This window comes from Brachycentrus maculatus, unplaced genomic scaffold (genome assembly GCF_059751285.1).
Source record: "Brachycentrus maculatus isolate JH-2025_06_01 unplaced genomic scaffold, ASM5975128v1 h1tg000620l, whole genome shotgun sequence".
NCBI classification, from domain to species: domain Eukaryota; kingdom Metazoa; phylum Arthropoda; class Insecta; order Trichoptera; family Brachycentridae; genus Brachycentrus; species Brachycentrus maculatus.
The window spans coordinates 380,001-396,162 of record NW_028281358.1 but is presented as its reverse complement, the minus strand read 5'-3'; the positions used below and the strand labels follow the sequence as shown (position 1 = coordinate 396,162).

Below are 16,162 nucleotides of genomic sequence, written 5' to 3'. Positions count from 1 at the left end.
GGCAGTATATGATGATTTGAAATGATGACTTACACGGTTGTGAAAGGGAAGTATGTTTATTTGAAATGAAAACTTACATACATAGTTGTAAAAGGCAAGAGTGATAATTTTAATTTGATATTATTATAATTTGTGATGAAGAATGAAGCATGAAAGACTAGTACAATATATTTGACTTTCAAATTCAACTTTCAGGTTTTATTTGAATGAAAATATTTAGTATGTAATCACTTATTTGTTTTCAGGGAAAAAGGTCCTACTTTTTTACCAATATCTTTTATTTAAACTTTTAAACGTAATTGTAAAGCACATTGACTTTTTTTAAATATGTCATTTCTTATTAAAATTTAACATACATAGTAAGTTATTTAAAAATACATGCATATCATTTATTGTACATTTTACAAAAATAAAGCCATAGATGGATAAATGAAACGCGATTTATAAAATATGTATTAGTTGAATTTTTAGTATTCTAGAATTAGATGATAATTTATTTCTTGAATATTTTAAAAATTAATCTTGACGTAGATCAACTATTGTGAAACATTATTACTCAACAAAACATTGACAATTGATTAACAAGTGATATTGTAAAAATTATTAAGTACTTAGGAAATGATAGATTTGAATTATTAGAAACATTAACTTTTAATGATCTTTTTTAAACGATTACACTGGCCAACGATTTACAACTTTTATTTTGTAACTGGCATGAAAATACCTGATCTTTATGCACTTTGCATGGCTGAATTCAAAAACGAAAGCAAAAAAAGGTAACACGTCACAGTTTTTAAATATGGATATTTTTAATTCTGATATTGACTAATAATAATAATAAAACCCTTATCCGCACCCCAATGGTGCATAGGGCACTGCGTCATATAAACGCAGTGTTATCTTGATCGTTTACACATGAAGGAAAGGTGATCAGCCCTCCGCTTCAGGTACCAGTCCAGGGTAATATTGAATAAATATGGCAGTGAAAAAAATCACTTATATTTATTTTACTCCCGCCTCCGTAGTGTAATAGTCAGCACGCTCGGCTACCGTTCTGGAGGTCCCGGGTTCGATATTGACTAAAGTTTATCGAATTATTCATGTATAAATATATATATATATTTATAAATATATATTTATATTTATAAATATATATTTATATATATATATATATATATATATATATATATATATATATATATATATATATATATATATATATATATATATATATAAATATATATATATATATATAAATATATATATATATATATATATATATATATATATATATATATATATATATATATATATATATATATATATATATATATATATACATACATTTAATGCTATTGCATTCAATATTAATTAGTTAATATATTTCCACTGTTACTCCATAATTATCAGTACTTTTTAAAATCCCTTAGACCTTAGACTAAAACAAGTCTAGATACCAACCACCATTACGGTTTCAACGTATGGGGTCCATACAAATAATAATTTTACTGTAACATCAATACTTGACGTGATACAAGTTTGTCACCATATAGACTTTGAATAAGTACGATTAAATTTCAGTTACAAAATTATTGTTGGCCAGTGTTATTAGAATTTGAATATACTTTTTGTAAAGTAAAAATACCTACAGATTTCTGCCCATTAGTAATATAAAATAAAATCACAAACAAAATATATATAGGAACGAAAAAAAATAGATTGTAGAAAAAAAAATAGAGTAGAATCGATGGGTCGAACTCGCAATAATATCGTGCATAGTTTATTTATTCAAACCACATAATAATAAATAAATAAAACCTTATAACATTGTATATTGGGACCCTTTACGACAATTAAAAAAGTAAATATTAATATATGGGACCTACCTTGCCTAACACGATGTACTTTTAGTAGTCTAAGCAATATTTGATTTAAAATCTCACTATTTTTATAAATACTTTTGTTTCGGTATCTGCTGGATTCGGTTCTGGTTACTACCGACGTACGAGTAACAGGACTGGATTAGGGTATAGCAACGCCTTCTGTCACTTGGTAAATATTACGAATATCTAATTTAATACACACAATTATTTACCTCTACGGATCTTTGATATGTTTGCTTTATCACGCAGAAAAAGAACCACGCTAAAAATACGATCAAATGTGTTTTTTTTTAAAGTTTGCGATACTATATAAAAACCCTTTAAAATTTATACTAGTGGAAATTAAAATTTTTGTACATAAAGTCATTTAATCTGACTCTAACTAGGGACATTTTATTCCTTTTTATGTGATATTTGTAAAAATAAAATTTAAAATTTAATATAATCCATTGAAATATTTATTTAACTCTGTAGCTCAAATTAATAAATAAATGATAAGAATCTAATAGTATATAATTAAACAGAATTATTGTGATCTTTAATTTATATCAAAAATAGGTTTAAATAATTTAATTAGGAAATAATATTGAGATACTTAAAGTACACTTAGAACTAATTGTAAACGCGGTCCATTACTGAGAATAAAGGGAATTTTAAATTATAACACAATTTTCACGAGTCTAGAAAACTTATTGTATGGCTCGGAGCTTTATCACTTCACGCTGTATGTATATATTCGACTTAGTAACTCCACCATTTGATTTGTAATGGGTTAGCAACTGCATGTTTATAACATGTAATGCGAAACTCGTGTGATCTCAATTAAAAATTAATTTTTCATAAATTATTTGTATTTATTTAGCAACTTGAAGATAATTGTTTATTATGAGTTAGCAACTCGAAGATTCTGACTTGATTTTACACTATGTATTTATAATCTGTGAAAATGTGAAATTTATTTAACACTTAATCTTCTAAAATTAGTTGTATTTTTTAAGCAACTTCGAGACAGAGAGCTTATTTTGTGTTAATAATTATTTATAATGGTTTAGAAACTCGAATATTTTGATGTTATTTCACACTGCGTGTTTTAGAATATGTGATTAATTATCAACTTGTTTGAGTATTTATTCACAATGTATGATTGTAATTTGTAATAGGTTATTTTTACTTCTACTGGTGAAATAATTACAAATGCATATTTTATAATGGATTAGCAACTGGAAGATTTAAAAATGTACGTTTGTACATTGTTAGCAACTTGAAGCCGATGAGCTTTATTCGCGTATTATGGTATTATGGTAATATGGTAAGACTCCCTGTTCTGCTCATTGATGAACCAAAGCTCACGCTATTCCGCTAAAAAAGCTTGAAATCTAAAAAAGCTGAACGAATGTTACGTCAATCAAGTCGGTTGGTGAGCAAACGTTTCCTAAGATGTTTTTTTACCATAATTAATGTGATTTTTTAATTTTATTATTTAAATAAACTTAAAGCAATAATCTCATGTCGTTTGTCACGAATCAATAATTAAGGTTAGTAATTGTTATGATCTAAACTTGGTAATCAAAAACTCTTTTTATTTATAGGATTAAGAATTCAATAAGACCGCCCATACCATGATCGATTGACAGAATATTCACGTGATTGACAGTTTTAATTGAAGCGTGGTAACAAAATGTTAAATCAGCGTCTCAATTTTTTTTAAATATTTAAATGATTCATATTATTACTTGATGTTATCTATACGGATTCCATATTCAGTCAGAAATTGTCAGAAACTCCGGGGTAAACAATAATGTGTGCATAATGTTCTTCGTTTCGCCAGCTTTTCTATATCGCTCACTCCTTTCTAGAACGTCATAAATCAAAAATTGTCAATTTTCAGTTGTGCGTGTTTTCGGAATGCCCAGAAAATGTACTATATCGCAGCAAAAGAAGCATATTTTTAACTTAATATTTACCCGCTACAGGGCAAAAAGTGTTGTTTTTGCATTTTGAAGAACCGGTATTGTTTAATTATTTTTTTAAATATACTAAAAAATTTTCAAATGGAGAATAAATCTTCAGGTTTTACCTAAAAATATCTGTTGCACAGTAAAAAGTTCAATAAGTGGCTTGATATTAATTTTTAATACATTGTATTCTTTTTTAAAAATTTAAAAACGTTTTCCTGAAATATCAAGTTTTTTGATTTATGACGTTCTTGAAAGGAGTGAGCGATATGTAATAAAAATTATATTGCTACAATAAGACATTCAACTATCTTTGTTCTGCTGTATTTGCACCAAAATCTAGAAAATAGGTTAGATTTTTTTTTGGTTTCTGAAATAATATCGAATGAGGAATTTATTAATATGCACAAGGTAGAATTGTTTTTAAGACTTTTTCCACAAAATATTAACATATGCTAAAATTTTAACGATGAAGTTAATTGTATATAATATTTTAAAATCAAAATACTTCAAAGTAACTTTAGACATAGTCAATATAAGAATTAAAATACTAATTTTAAAATTCTTACAATAATTTTTCTACTTCTCGACTAAGTAGAATCTGAAAAACTAAAGATACTTTAGTATATTTGTATGTAGATTTCTGTTGAAAAATAAAATGTAACGTTTTTCCAATCTACACCTAGTAATATGACTAACGCCTCAAAAAGTCTACCCTGACAAGGTTTCTCCCGCGGGCCATTCATCTTCATTTATCTCAGTCATCCTGACAAGCTTGCTCCGCAGGAATACCGCATCCGATGTACGATTGTAATATCTAAATTTAATTTTTAATTAATCGATCAAAAAAATATTAACACGTTAAACGCCATGGTCACCGGTGACCACGCCTGTGTTGGACCGCAGCGCCATGGGGGGCACCAGTGACCTTAATCAAGAGCTGTATTCAAAGTTTAAGTACTTTCGTCCGCCTCTGTGGTGTAATGGTCAGCACGCTCGGCTACCGTTCTGGAGGTCCTGGGTTCGATTCCCAGGGGGGGTCAAATAAATATGAGTGATTTTTTCACTGTAATATTTATTCAATATTACCCTGGACTGGTACCTGAAGCGGAGGGCTGATCACCTTAACGATCAAGATAACACTGTGTTCATATGAAGCAGTGCCCTATGCACCATTGGGGTGCGGATAAGGGTTTAATAATAAAATATAATATTCAAAGTGCTTTAACTATGGTACCCAAATAAAAAAATTAACAAACTAATATATTATTAAAATACGTAAATTACCGAAAAGTTTTTGTGAATTTTGAAAATTGTCAAATTTTAGTATCGGGGTTTAACGTGTTAAAGGTACATGGGTACGCGTACACACACGCGCGTGTGTGTATTCATTCATATTTTTTGGCATCATTAACATCCTGACAATATTGATTGACTACAGTTTTCAAAATCCCAAAGCCGTTAGAAATAATAAAAATGTCTGGATATTTATGTTATCTCTACGCCGCGTAGTTAAAACGTTATCTTCCGCACGGAATCGAGGCCCCGCTGTCTGCAAATGTGACGGTGTTAGGGGTAAATCATTTTGTACATATCTACCCAAATTTTGACATGCTGTGTGTCATAATATTCTAAATAAATATTCATTTGCTGTTTCGCTGAAGACGTGTTCATTGGCTTTACAAAAAATGCCCTCCCGAGTTTCAGTGAAATATTACATCAGTATAGTCGAAAGTTAAATATTAATTTATTTTCGATTCGACAATCGACAATTCGATGAGAATTCAGAGTGAAATTTCAAGGACGCGACACGTTTATTGGGCACGTTTCGTTACATGAGAGAGAAGAAAGATGTAACGTAGAGGAAAGGAGAAAGAGAGACAAGAAGAAAAAAGAGAGACAAGCAGGACAAAAAGAAAGATATTCCAACGTCGCTTGAGTGAAGCAAACGAGAGCGACGGTACAAAGTGATAGTGTCGCGTACGCGCGTGTTTTAGACACGACAGACGCTATATATGAACATCTGAGGTACCACGTGTTGTGTAAGTAGTAATTCAAGTTTTAATGAAAATAATTTTATATTACTAATTACAGCCGAAGTAGACCTGTTTGTCCACCTCTGTAGTGTAATGGTCAGCACGCTTAGCTACCGTACTGGAGGTCCCGGGTTCGATTCCCAGAGGGGGGTCAAATAAATAAAAGTGATTTTTTTAATCTAATGTTTATTCAATATTACCCTGGACTGGTATAGGAAGCGGAGGGCTGATCACCTTCCCTTCATATGTTAACGATCAAGATAACACTGTGTTTATATGATGCAGTGCCCTATGCACCATCGGGGTGCGGATAAGGTTTTTAATAATTGCAGTTGTGATTATTTATTTATTTACGGCACTACTGCCCTTTACAAAAAAATTAGAATAATGCAAACAAAATAATAATGGATGATATTGAATTTAAAAATAAAAATAATGCAAAAAGAAAAGATAGGTATAAGTGATAAAAAATGCAAAACATGGTGAAAAAGAAGTTTAAAAAATTAAAAATTAGGGAAGCTAATAATCACCATAAAATTCATACCAAGAGATCCGAAAATTCGCGAAATTAAAATTAGGCGAAAACAATTGTCACAATATTAATTTTTTTTTGTTTTTTTTTAATAAAATACAACTTAGTTGACTCAAAAAAATCCGTGTTTGATTTAAAAATCAAAACATAAATTAAAATGGAGTTCTACAAATTAAACGCCAAATAAATAAATAGATCCCGATTAACACCATCCCATTCTTAAATTCCCCGTTATCCGGGATTAATGTTTTATTTCACTGTTTCTCAGGTAGATGAAACCGGTCATCAGTAGCTCTTGGATGTGCACTCGCCTTAGACTCGAGACCAACTTAAATATGCCTTAACTTAGCCTCATATGTAAATACTTAAGTGGACTTTTAACATAGCTTTCTTTTTTACCTTCCTGATAATAACATGTAGCTATTTTTTAAAGTATTATAATAGTAAGTCTCGAAATATATAATATTTATATAGTTATCTTGTCTACTTTGTATAGGTAGGGAAGACCGAGGTAACACGGGGCCAAAGTACGCATACTTTGAACCAATCTCTACTTTGAACCACGTGATTTAAAAAAAATTGGAACCACAGCACCGTGATTGACATTTAAAAAAAATAAACGTAAATTTCCTATAAATAACGAATAAATACTAGTTTTTTATTTTATTTATTAAATTAGATTTACCTCTTACAGATTCTATGAAACTACGTGATGTTTCTATGACGGTGGTTTTAAGAGTGTCTTTTTCTTACATTTTTCAATCGATAAATTATATTTATAATATAGTAGTGAGACATAGTAACATGTACAGTTTATTAATTTTTGTTAATATTTTAAATCATTCGATTCCACATTATTTCATATAAAAATTTTAACTGGTGTAAAAAGGTTGATATTATTTATACTAGGTGTATCGTGGTCTATTCATATTAGTTAAAATTATAAATTAAAATTAAAATTGTGAAAATATATTTTCATAATTTATAAACAATTTTTTTAATATATAAAATTTAAATGATTTGATCTCGAGGGACTAATAAGTTAACCTTAAAAATATATTGTCTTACACAAATTTGTATGCAACCCCAAGTGCCCCAACATTAGCAGCCTTGCTGCTATACTCTCATTCCTCTTTTTTATTGATAGTACGAGTATATTCTTATTCGTCCGAATAGTCTGTCAAATATATTTATTCCACTTCTAGAGCCAACCCTAGGACTGATCACCTTACCTTCATGTAATTGAAGATCGATTTTTTGCCATGGCGGTGCCCAGTGCACCACTGGATGAGGAAAAAGCTATAACATTAAATGAACATATGTTTTGACTGCGATAAACCAGTATAAATATATTATTTTTAATTTGGAATTAACTTAATGTAACAATATGTTCATTTAAATATAAAAATAAATCACTTGTTTAATAGCACTTTTTGAGTTTATTAATGTAAACACGACTAGTTTCGAGAAGTACAAATGTTCATGAGAACATCTTAAGTTCTCGATACTAGTCGTGTTTACATCAAATAAACTAAATAAAAGTGGTGATTTGCAATTGTTTTATTTTAATGAAATAAGAATATTTTATATTTGTAAAAATATGTTTAATTTAGGGGTAATTATTACTTTTTATTGTGACGTAAGAATTGTACTAAAATTGTTATTATTTAGAGTTAAATAATTTTAAAATTTATTCGCAACGACGCGTACTTTAAAATTTAAGATGTCCACCATTTTCTTAATTTACGGACAATATTATATTCTTAAGTGTAGATATTTAGACAATTCTAAACATTTTATCATTATTACATTCCCTGATAACATTCCTCGAGCTGCAATAAACTAAAATTCAAGTAAATAAATGCATGAAATTATTTTAAAATTGTCTTTTATTTTAGTCATTTTATTTCATATTTATTGTCATTGCCATGTCTAAGCTAGGTAGAATCTGGAAATACCGGGGTGTAAGTAACAGCAACAAGATAAATCTTTTCAGGAGTTTGGTTCACTAGATTTTTCTCTATGCTGCTGAAACATGGACCATTAAATCAGCAGAAAGGAGAAAAATTGATGCATTTGAAATGTGATGTTAAAGGCGCATTCTATCAATTTCATGGGCAGCTAGACGCACAAACGAGTCCATTCGTCAGGAACTACACTTGGATGGCTTGACTCTGGCCATTGTCTGTACACGATGGATTCTCCAGTTCTTTGGACACGTTGCGCGTGGCAACGAGGATAGCCTGGAACGACTAGTTGTGATCGGTAGTCTGGAGGGAAAGAGAGGGAGAAAAAGATCCCCACACGATGGACCGATCAAGTTAAGGCAGCAGCAGGCACCTCGGTGGTCGGAGCGCTACGTGCAGCGCAGTCAAGGGATAACTGGAGAAGAGTCATTGCTTCCACAAGGGTCACGACCCTCAGTAATAAAGAGTAAGAGGGAGCAGAAGATTTCATATTTATTTCTCCGCACTGGACGATGTTTTGTCCACACCCCTGGAGTAGTGGTTAATACATTTGTCTATAGATCTGAAGTTTCCAGGTTCAATTCCCAGGGGAGTTAAATAAACATTAAGGATTTTTCACTACATTGATTCATATCTCTGGTAGGCGTATAACTGATCGCCTTGCCTTCATGCTATTAACGATCAATATAACACTGCATTAATACTATGGAGTGCCCTATGCACTATTGGGTGCGGATATGGGTCCGAAGAAGGATGTTTCATGTTTTCACGACACTGATTGTTTTGCATAAATAAATATTTTTAAAAAAACGCACACATATTAATGATTCTCTCCAAAATGATTGAAGCGACAGGTCTGTCGCCTTGTTAACACATTTTCAGAATAGCCTTGAAGAACTAAATTGTTGTCACTATATATGTCTATCTATCAGATCTGACAACAAAAACGATAACTCAACACATTGTTCCGCCGCGAGTGTGCCGCGGCACACTGGTGTACCGTGGTGATTAGTTGGTGTGCCGCGGAAAAAACGCCTACTTTTGTGAAAATAACACAATTGCTCAAAATTTTGATTCCCTGTGCTCAGTTAAGTAGGCTCACATTTCGCATTAAACATAATATGTTATTTTTTGACATCTCATCAAAGATGAAGAAGAATATGGAAGTCTGGGCATTTACGGGGCTGACGACCGTCATAGGCTGGTTTAAGTGATCACTTTACACACGTGTAACATTCACCAATTCTACCCATTATTGACAACCACACTACTCAAATTCTTGGAAGTTCTATATCTATTGGTGAGATGTAAAGAAGCTTTTTACTAAGCAGAAACTCTTATATTAGTATGTGAGATCCGAATCCTGGATTATAATAATTATTATTATAATCCATAGATGTCTCTAGTGAAGTTCTAGTGATTCATGAACAAGGTTTCTAAATTGGTTCATATATATAGAACTTCCAAGAATTTGAGTAGTGTGGTTGATTATTGACAGTGGGTAGAATTGGTGAATGTTACACGTGTGTAAAGTGATCACTTAAACCAGCCTATGACGGTCGTCAGCCCCGTAAATGCCCAGACTTCCATATTCTTCTTCATCTTTGATGAGATGTCAAAAAATAATATGAAAATAATTCCTGTAATTGGAGATAATAAAGATTTTGTGAACATAAGATAATAATAATAGTAATATCGGCTGTTATAAACACTTGACGAGTCTAATACAATCCTTTATAGGTTGAGTATGTTAAATTAGATATTCCTCCCGTCTGACAAAAATCCATTATGTAATATATTATCAAAGGGTTAGGTAAAATAAATTAGATCCAAACAGTCATAAAATTAATATATTTTGTTTTATCATACATTTTTTAATCATACAAAAATTGCACTCATTTTATAAAAGAAAACAAAAATTAAAGCTGTTATTTCTGCCGACGTCGTGAAGACATCCGCCTTATTAACTATTTACTTATTATTTATTATACAATATGATACAATATATTAAATTAAAAGAATTGAATAAGTCTTTGGTATTCATTTATATAATGATATTAATATGATGCGTTTTTATGTTAGCCTATAATAAGTAAACTTCACATATCGTAGTCATACAGGAGAAAGTGAAAAGTGCATTTTTTTACAAAACCGTGATCATTAACTATTTGATATCTAACTAGCTCAATATTGCCCTGAAAACATCCCAAAGGATTTTAAACTTGGAAGTGTAATACATTGATTTGTTAAAAAATGATTAACTGCATTGATGTTTATTGTCTTGCCAAGCAAAGGTGACTTAAATGGCCCCCCCCTGAACATTTTACGTTTTGGTAGTTGGTCACTTTCTCCTGTACGACTACGATATTATTATTTCAAATATTATAAAAACCCCTGAGATAGGTACCGCATTATCAGATGGAATATTATAAGTTGTATATTTTTCAAATTATATTTTTACATTTAAACCAACGGAAGAGAGTGATATGATTAATTTAAAATCAAAATATAATTTAAAAACATTAACCCCCTACGACTTTCCCATTGATTAACACGACACTTATCTCAATGTTATAGGGGGGGTTACTCTATTTCAATATTAATTCTAAAATATCGACGAACATACTTTTGCCTGACATCTGTGTACTGAAAAAATATTTTTTTTAGCAGCCTTCTTTGTTTAACACGTTTGTGGGTCAAACACGACTGTCGTGTCCATACAATTATTACAGTTACACCTTGAACACGGCTTCCGTATCCATACAAATATTGTATCCACTCGTTGTACATTGCTCTAGTGTCCATACATAGATTACGGTCACGCGTTGAACATGGCTCCCGTGTCCATAAAAATATTACAGTCACGCATTAAACACGATACTCGTGTCCATACAAATATTACAGCCTCAAGTCGAACCCAGGAGCCGTGTTCATACAAATATTGCAGCCACGCTTTGAACTCGGGAGTCGTGTTGAACAAAGATAAGAATTCGTAGCCGGTTTTATGAGGTTTGAAAATACGAAAGAATACACTTACTTTTGATGTTTAAAGAGAAAGAAGAAATAAATTTTGAATAAAACTATGGGTTTTCAAAAAATCGCTAATTTCGTTTTCGCTGACAGCTGTCAGAATGAAAATATTTTGGCTATGACAGCTGACCGTGGTGATGTTTCCACTTCCCCACAGATGGCGGTAGTGTCGTTGTGTACTTTAATGCGAATTCTGTTTTCTGAAGATTCGCGTATGAACATATTGAAATATTTGGTTATACATATTACGAATCATGCTGTTGTTTAATGTACTATTTGAAGGTTTCCATATCATAAAATAACATAAGATTGAGTACCTACCCAGGTTTCCTTGATAAAAAAACCAACGTAAAAAGTGTTGTAAATGAATGTTTATTTATTATATAATATGAATTTAACTGTAATTTGGTGAATTGGGATTTAAATATGATTTTACATTGTTGATAGAAAGCAAAAACGGAGTAATGTCATATGAGTTAAATTTAAAATTAAAATAAGAAGTATATAGTTAGTGAAGATATTTTCAAATTATTATTTTTATATAAGTACTTATGATGAAATACAAATTGCTTCAAAACGACGATACTATTCTGGGAATATGGAGGGTATTGGAAAGTACTATTTAAATGAAGATTTGTGTAGTTTAACGATAATATTTTTATTGATATCTCAACAATTTTAACGTCTTTCAAATGATGTCCGCCTCCGTAGTGTAATGGTCAGCACCCTCGGCTACCGTTCTGGAGGTCCCGGGTTCGATTCCCAAGGGGGGTAAAATAAATATATATGATTTATTCACTGTCATATTTATTCAATATTACCCTGGACTGGTACCTGGAGCGGAGGGCTGATCACCCTTCCTTCATGTGTAATGATCAAGATAACACTGCGTTTATATGACGCAGTGCCCTATGCACCATTGGGGTGCGGATAAGGGTTTTATATTATTATTCAAATGAAAAAAAGGTTTAAAAGCTTAAAACACCGTTTTCGTATTGAAAAAAAAACAAGTTTCTAATCGATTTTTTTTAAATTTAAAGGTCATCAAAAGGTAATGAGTTAAAAAATATGTATAATTTTTTTTTATATTACCATATCACAAAAAAAAACAGTTCCAATATAAGCCAGTTGATGTCACGTTAAAAGATCTGCAAATGACTTTTTTTCATATTCCCTTCTCATCAAAAGTGAGATATTAACAATTAATATCATTATTGATTCCAAAAAACAACGTATCGGCCATATCCTCAGTGAGCAGTATACTAATTAATTAATAAATAATTAAGTCGTTGTGTGGACATTAATAATGAAACATTCACGCAGTATTTCGTATAATAAATAATTTTTATTAACATATTTCTTAGGTTCTTAAATTGTGTAACAAAAATTTCCAAATCATATTAAAATTGTAATAAATGCTTCATTCCATATAACAATATAAACGGACACACGCTAAACGTCAAATGTTAATAATTGTAAACGAGAACTATCTTACCTATCTACCGATCAAATGGTCTATGTACAACATTATTTATTTATTTATATGCCTGTATGTTTATATAAATCACATATAATTATATAGCACCGAGAACTTGTATAAATAAATGCACTTCCTCGGGCTAACCGCTTTGCCCGAATACGAAACTAACCGCATTGTGTAGTTTGCTCGTTCTTCGAATGTGAAACTCACCGCATTGGGTAAAATTTGCTCATTGTTAGAACGCGAAACAAACCGCATCGGGTAAGGTCGCTAGTTGCCCGAGTATGAAACTAACCGCAGCGTGTAAATTAATACAAAATACAGTTACGCGTTTTTTTTAAATCGGAGATCATAGAAAATTGACGCATTATAATAACATGTCTTTTCCACTTGAAGTAACAAATATAAATAGATACGCGAGAGGTGGGCGCTCATCGCGGCCAGTCCGCGTGCACCGGGGGGGTCGGCAGCCGCGGGCCCTGGAGCCCCTCGGGCTCCTGGACGGCCCCGGGAAGATAGTCCTTCCAGCTCCGGAACAGATACCGGGTGAACTTCCTCAGCTGCCGGAACTTGCAGTAGGTCGCCCCCTCGGCGGATTCCAGCTGCTGGGTCTGGATGAGAAACCCCTTCTCTTTGAACGTCTGTTCTAGCTTTTCTCTCTGCAGGGATTTCCTAGATTTCCTCTTTCTGCGCGAGGGGTCCTCAGAAGGGCGCGCGGGGGCCGGGAGGGGGGCCGCGCCCCCTGCCCCGCCCCCCGCGCCCGCCCCTACCGACTGCGGCAAGCTCTCCCGCGGAAAAAACTCGTAGCCTCGGTTCGCCTTGTCGCCCGTGCCGCTGTAGTACCTGAAGTTCCCTCCGGAGTCGACGGACAGCATCTTCTTCTCCTGGAGGCTGGGCCGCGCGCCTCCGGTGAACTTGAACTTGCAGATGCTGACCTCCGTGGCCGGACTCGAGCCGGCGTCGCTCGGCATCGGGGGGATGAAGATGGCGGAGCGCTTCCGCTTGGCCGGCGCGGGCGGGGCTCCGCGGCTCGCGCCCGACCCCCTCTTGGAGCGGCCGCCGGCCGCGGAGCCCTCCGAGCTGCCGCCGGGACTGGAGCGCCGCTCCGGCTCGGCGGGCAGGGGAGTCCGGCAGGAGTCCGGCCGCGCGGAGAGCGGGCTGTCCGGAGAGCTCGCGTCGGGCGGGAGCGTGTAGGAGTTGCCGGCCGCCAGGCCTTGGTAGTACAGCAGTTGCGACTGCAGAGCCAACGGGTGCACGAATACTCCCGCGTTGGGCCAGTAGACGTATCCGCCCGGCAGAGGGCTCTCGGAACCGAGGTCCGCCTTTCCGACAGTGCTGATGTCACTCTCGCCGGAAGACGTCGCGTCTTGCAACGCTTTTTTGAAATCGGGAACGTTCATCCTCGGCGTCGGACTGACGCAATCCGAAGCGCTCGCGCTCGGAACTACGTCCGTAATGGGTTTTTCATCCGCGTTACTATCTAATTCGTGATCACTTTTGTCGGGCTCCGTTTTAGTCTCGACATTTGCTTTGGCATATACGTTTCCGTGTTTACGCAGTAAACGTATTTTTAAATTGTTCAAATCCCTAACGCACAGATTGAGAGGTTCGGAGAGAGAGGGAGTGATTAGGTCGGAAGTAGACGGCGAATCGGGCTCTATTCTGAGAGGTATATTAGGAATATCGTCATCTTGTTCGATTTGAATATTTTTATGTTTTTTTACTTTGATATCTTTATGTTTTTTACTCTCTTGCGAGAGCCTTTTTTCTAGTAAACTAGAAATGATTTTATTTTGTAAATCTGTCTTTTGTTTGTTAGGAACTGAAGGCGAATCCATCTTCTCGCCCTTTTCTTTTTTGATTTGCACATTTTTGTCAAATCCAGAAGCCATCCCGTTGAGCCGCTCGTCCACCAGGTGCCCAGGAGTGCCGGGGAAGATGGTTCCGTAGTTTTTGTATATCAAATGGCAGATGTCCGCCTTTTTTGGTTTGCGGCCCCTGCGAGGTTTCGAGTTGTTGAGAGTCATCTCTCCCATGTAAGGAAGATCGCGGTAATTCACGACCTTCGGGGCGATGGGGGTGGTGCTGGTTTCGGTTTGAGGTGGAGGGGCCCTGCGGCGTCTGGACGGAGAGGAGAACGAGGGGGTCGGGGCGACCGGGGTGCTGGACCTCTCCAAGTCATTCTGGATGCTGGTGATTCTCTGCAGCCAGTTTTGAATGGACTCGCTGGGGATGCTGTTGATGTCGTAGAAGGGCGGCGGGGTGAGACAGGAGTCCGTCTGCGCTGCGGAGGAGGTGGTGTGCGGCGGCGGAGGTGGCGCCGCCATGGGGCGGGCTTTGCTGAGGCTAGCCTCGTAGTGGTCGAGGTACTCCGGCGGGAGGGCCTGGTGGTGGAACTTGAGCTTCCACTGCGGCTTGCGGCGCCCGCGAGTGGGTTTGATTGGCTCCCCGCTGGACTCTCCAGCCTGCTTGTCGCTTAGTTCACCGTTATGGTCTCCTGGTGTGAGGCAAACTACGCCTTTACCTTCGTGTAGAGTTGACCTAGAAATAGAAAATGACGATTGAAGCACGCGTTGTTTTTTAACGTTAATATCGGTTCTCATATATTTCTCTAACCCTTAATGATGAATCTTGATATATCATTGAATGTTGCATCGCATCGATGCAGTGTTTTCTCGATGGTCAGTAACACGAATGCTAGATAATCAGCCCTGCTCTTCGTGTAACCAAACCAGGGTGATAATAATCAACTGGTCAAATTCATTAATTTTAATCTTATTTTACCGTCATCCGCACCCAATTGTGCACAGTAAACTCCATTATATCGACGCAATACTATTTTGATAATTAATTAAAAGAAAACAATCCTGCGCTACAGGTAATAATAATAATAAATTTGGACAATTTATTATATAAAACGCCATTTTCGTGAAATACTACCTAATGAGCGCTTGATACAGGGCAGGATGATATTGCAAAAATCGCTCACTCTTTTCAACAACGTCATATATCAAAAAACTTGATTTTTCTGGAGATCGTTTTTAAAGTTTAAAGATATAATAAAATGTATTAAAAATAAATATCAAGCCACTTATTGAACGTTTTATTGTGCAGCAGATCTTTTTAGGTAAAACCTGAATGTTTTTTCTCCATATGAAAATATTTAGTACATTTAAAAAAATTATTAAATAATACATCTTCTTCAAAATGCAAAAACAATACTTTCTGCCCTGTATCGGATAAATCTTAAATTAAAAATATGCCGCTTTTGCTGGGATA

General features: G+C 34.7%; 1 protein-coding gene across 3 annotated transcripts in view; it reads right to left on the bottom strand.

The window, feature by feature from the left end:
• Window positions 1-10,533: 10,533 nt before the first annotated feature.
• The window catches only part of LOC148301014 (uncharacterized), a 35,845-nt gene continuing 30,216 nt past the window's right edge, over window positions 10,534-16,162 (bottom strand). For all 3 annotated transcript variants that reach the window (XM_088273944.1, XM_088273942.1, XM_088273943.1), the window contains exon 3: window positions 10,534-15,424. In XM_088273944.1, coding sequence (XP_088130070.1) covers window positions 13,315-15,424 — 2,110 coding nt within the window. In that variant the 3' untranslated portion in view covers window positions 10,534-13,314. The remainder of the gene's footprint in view (window positions 15,425-16,162) is intronic.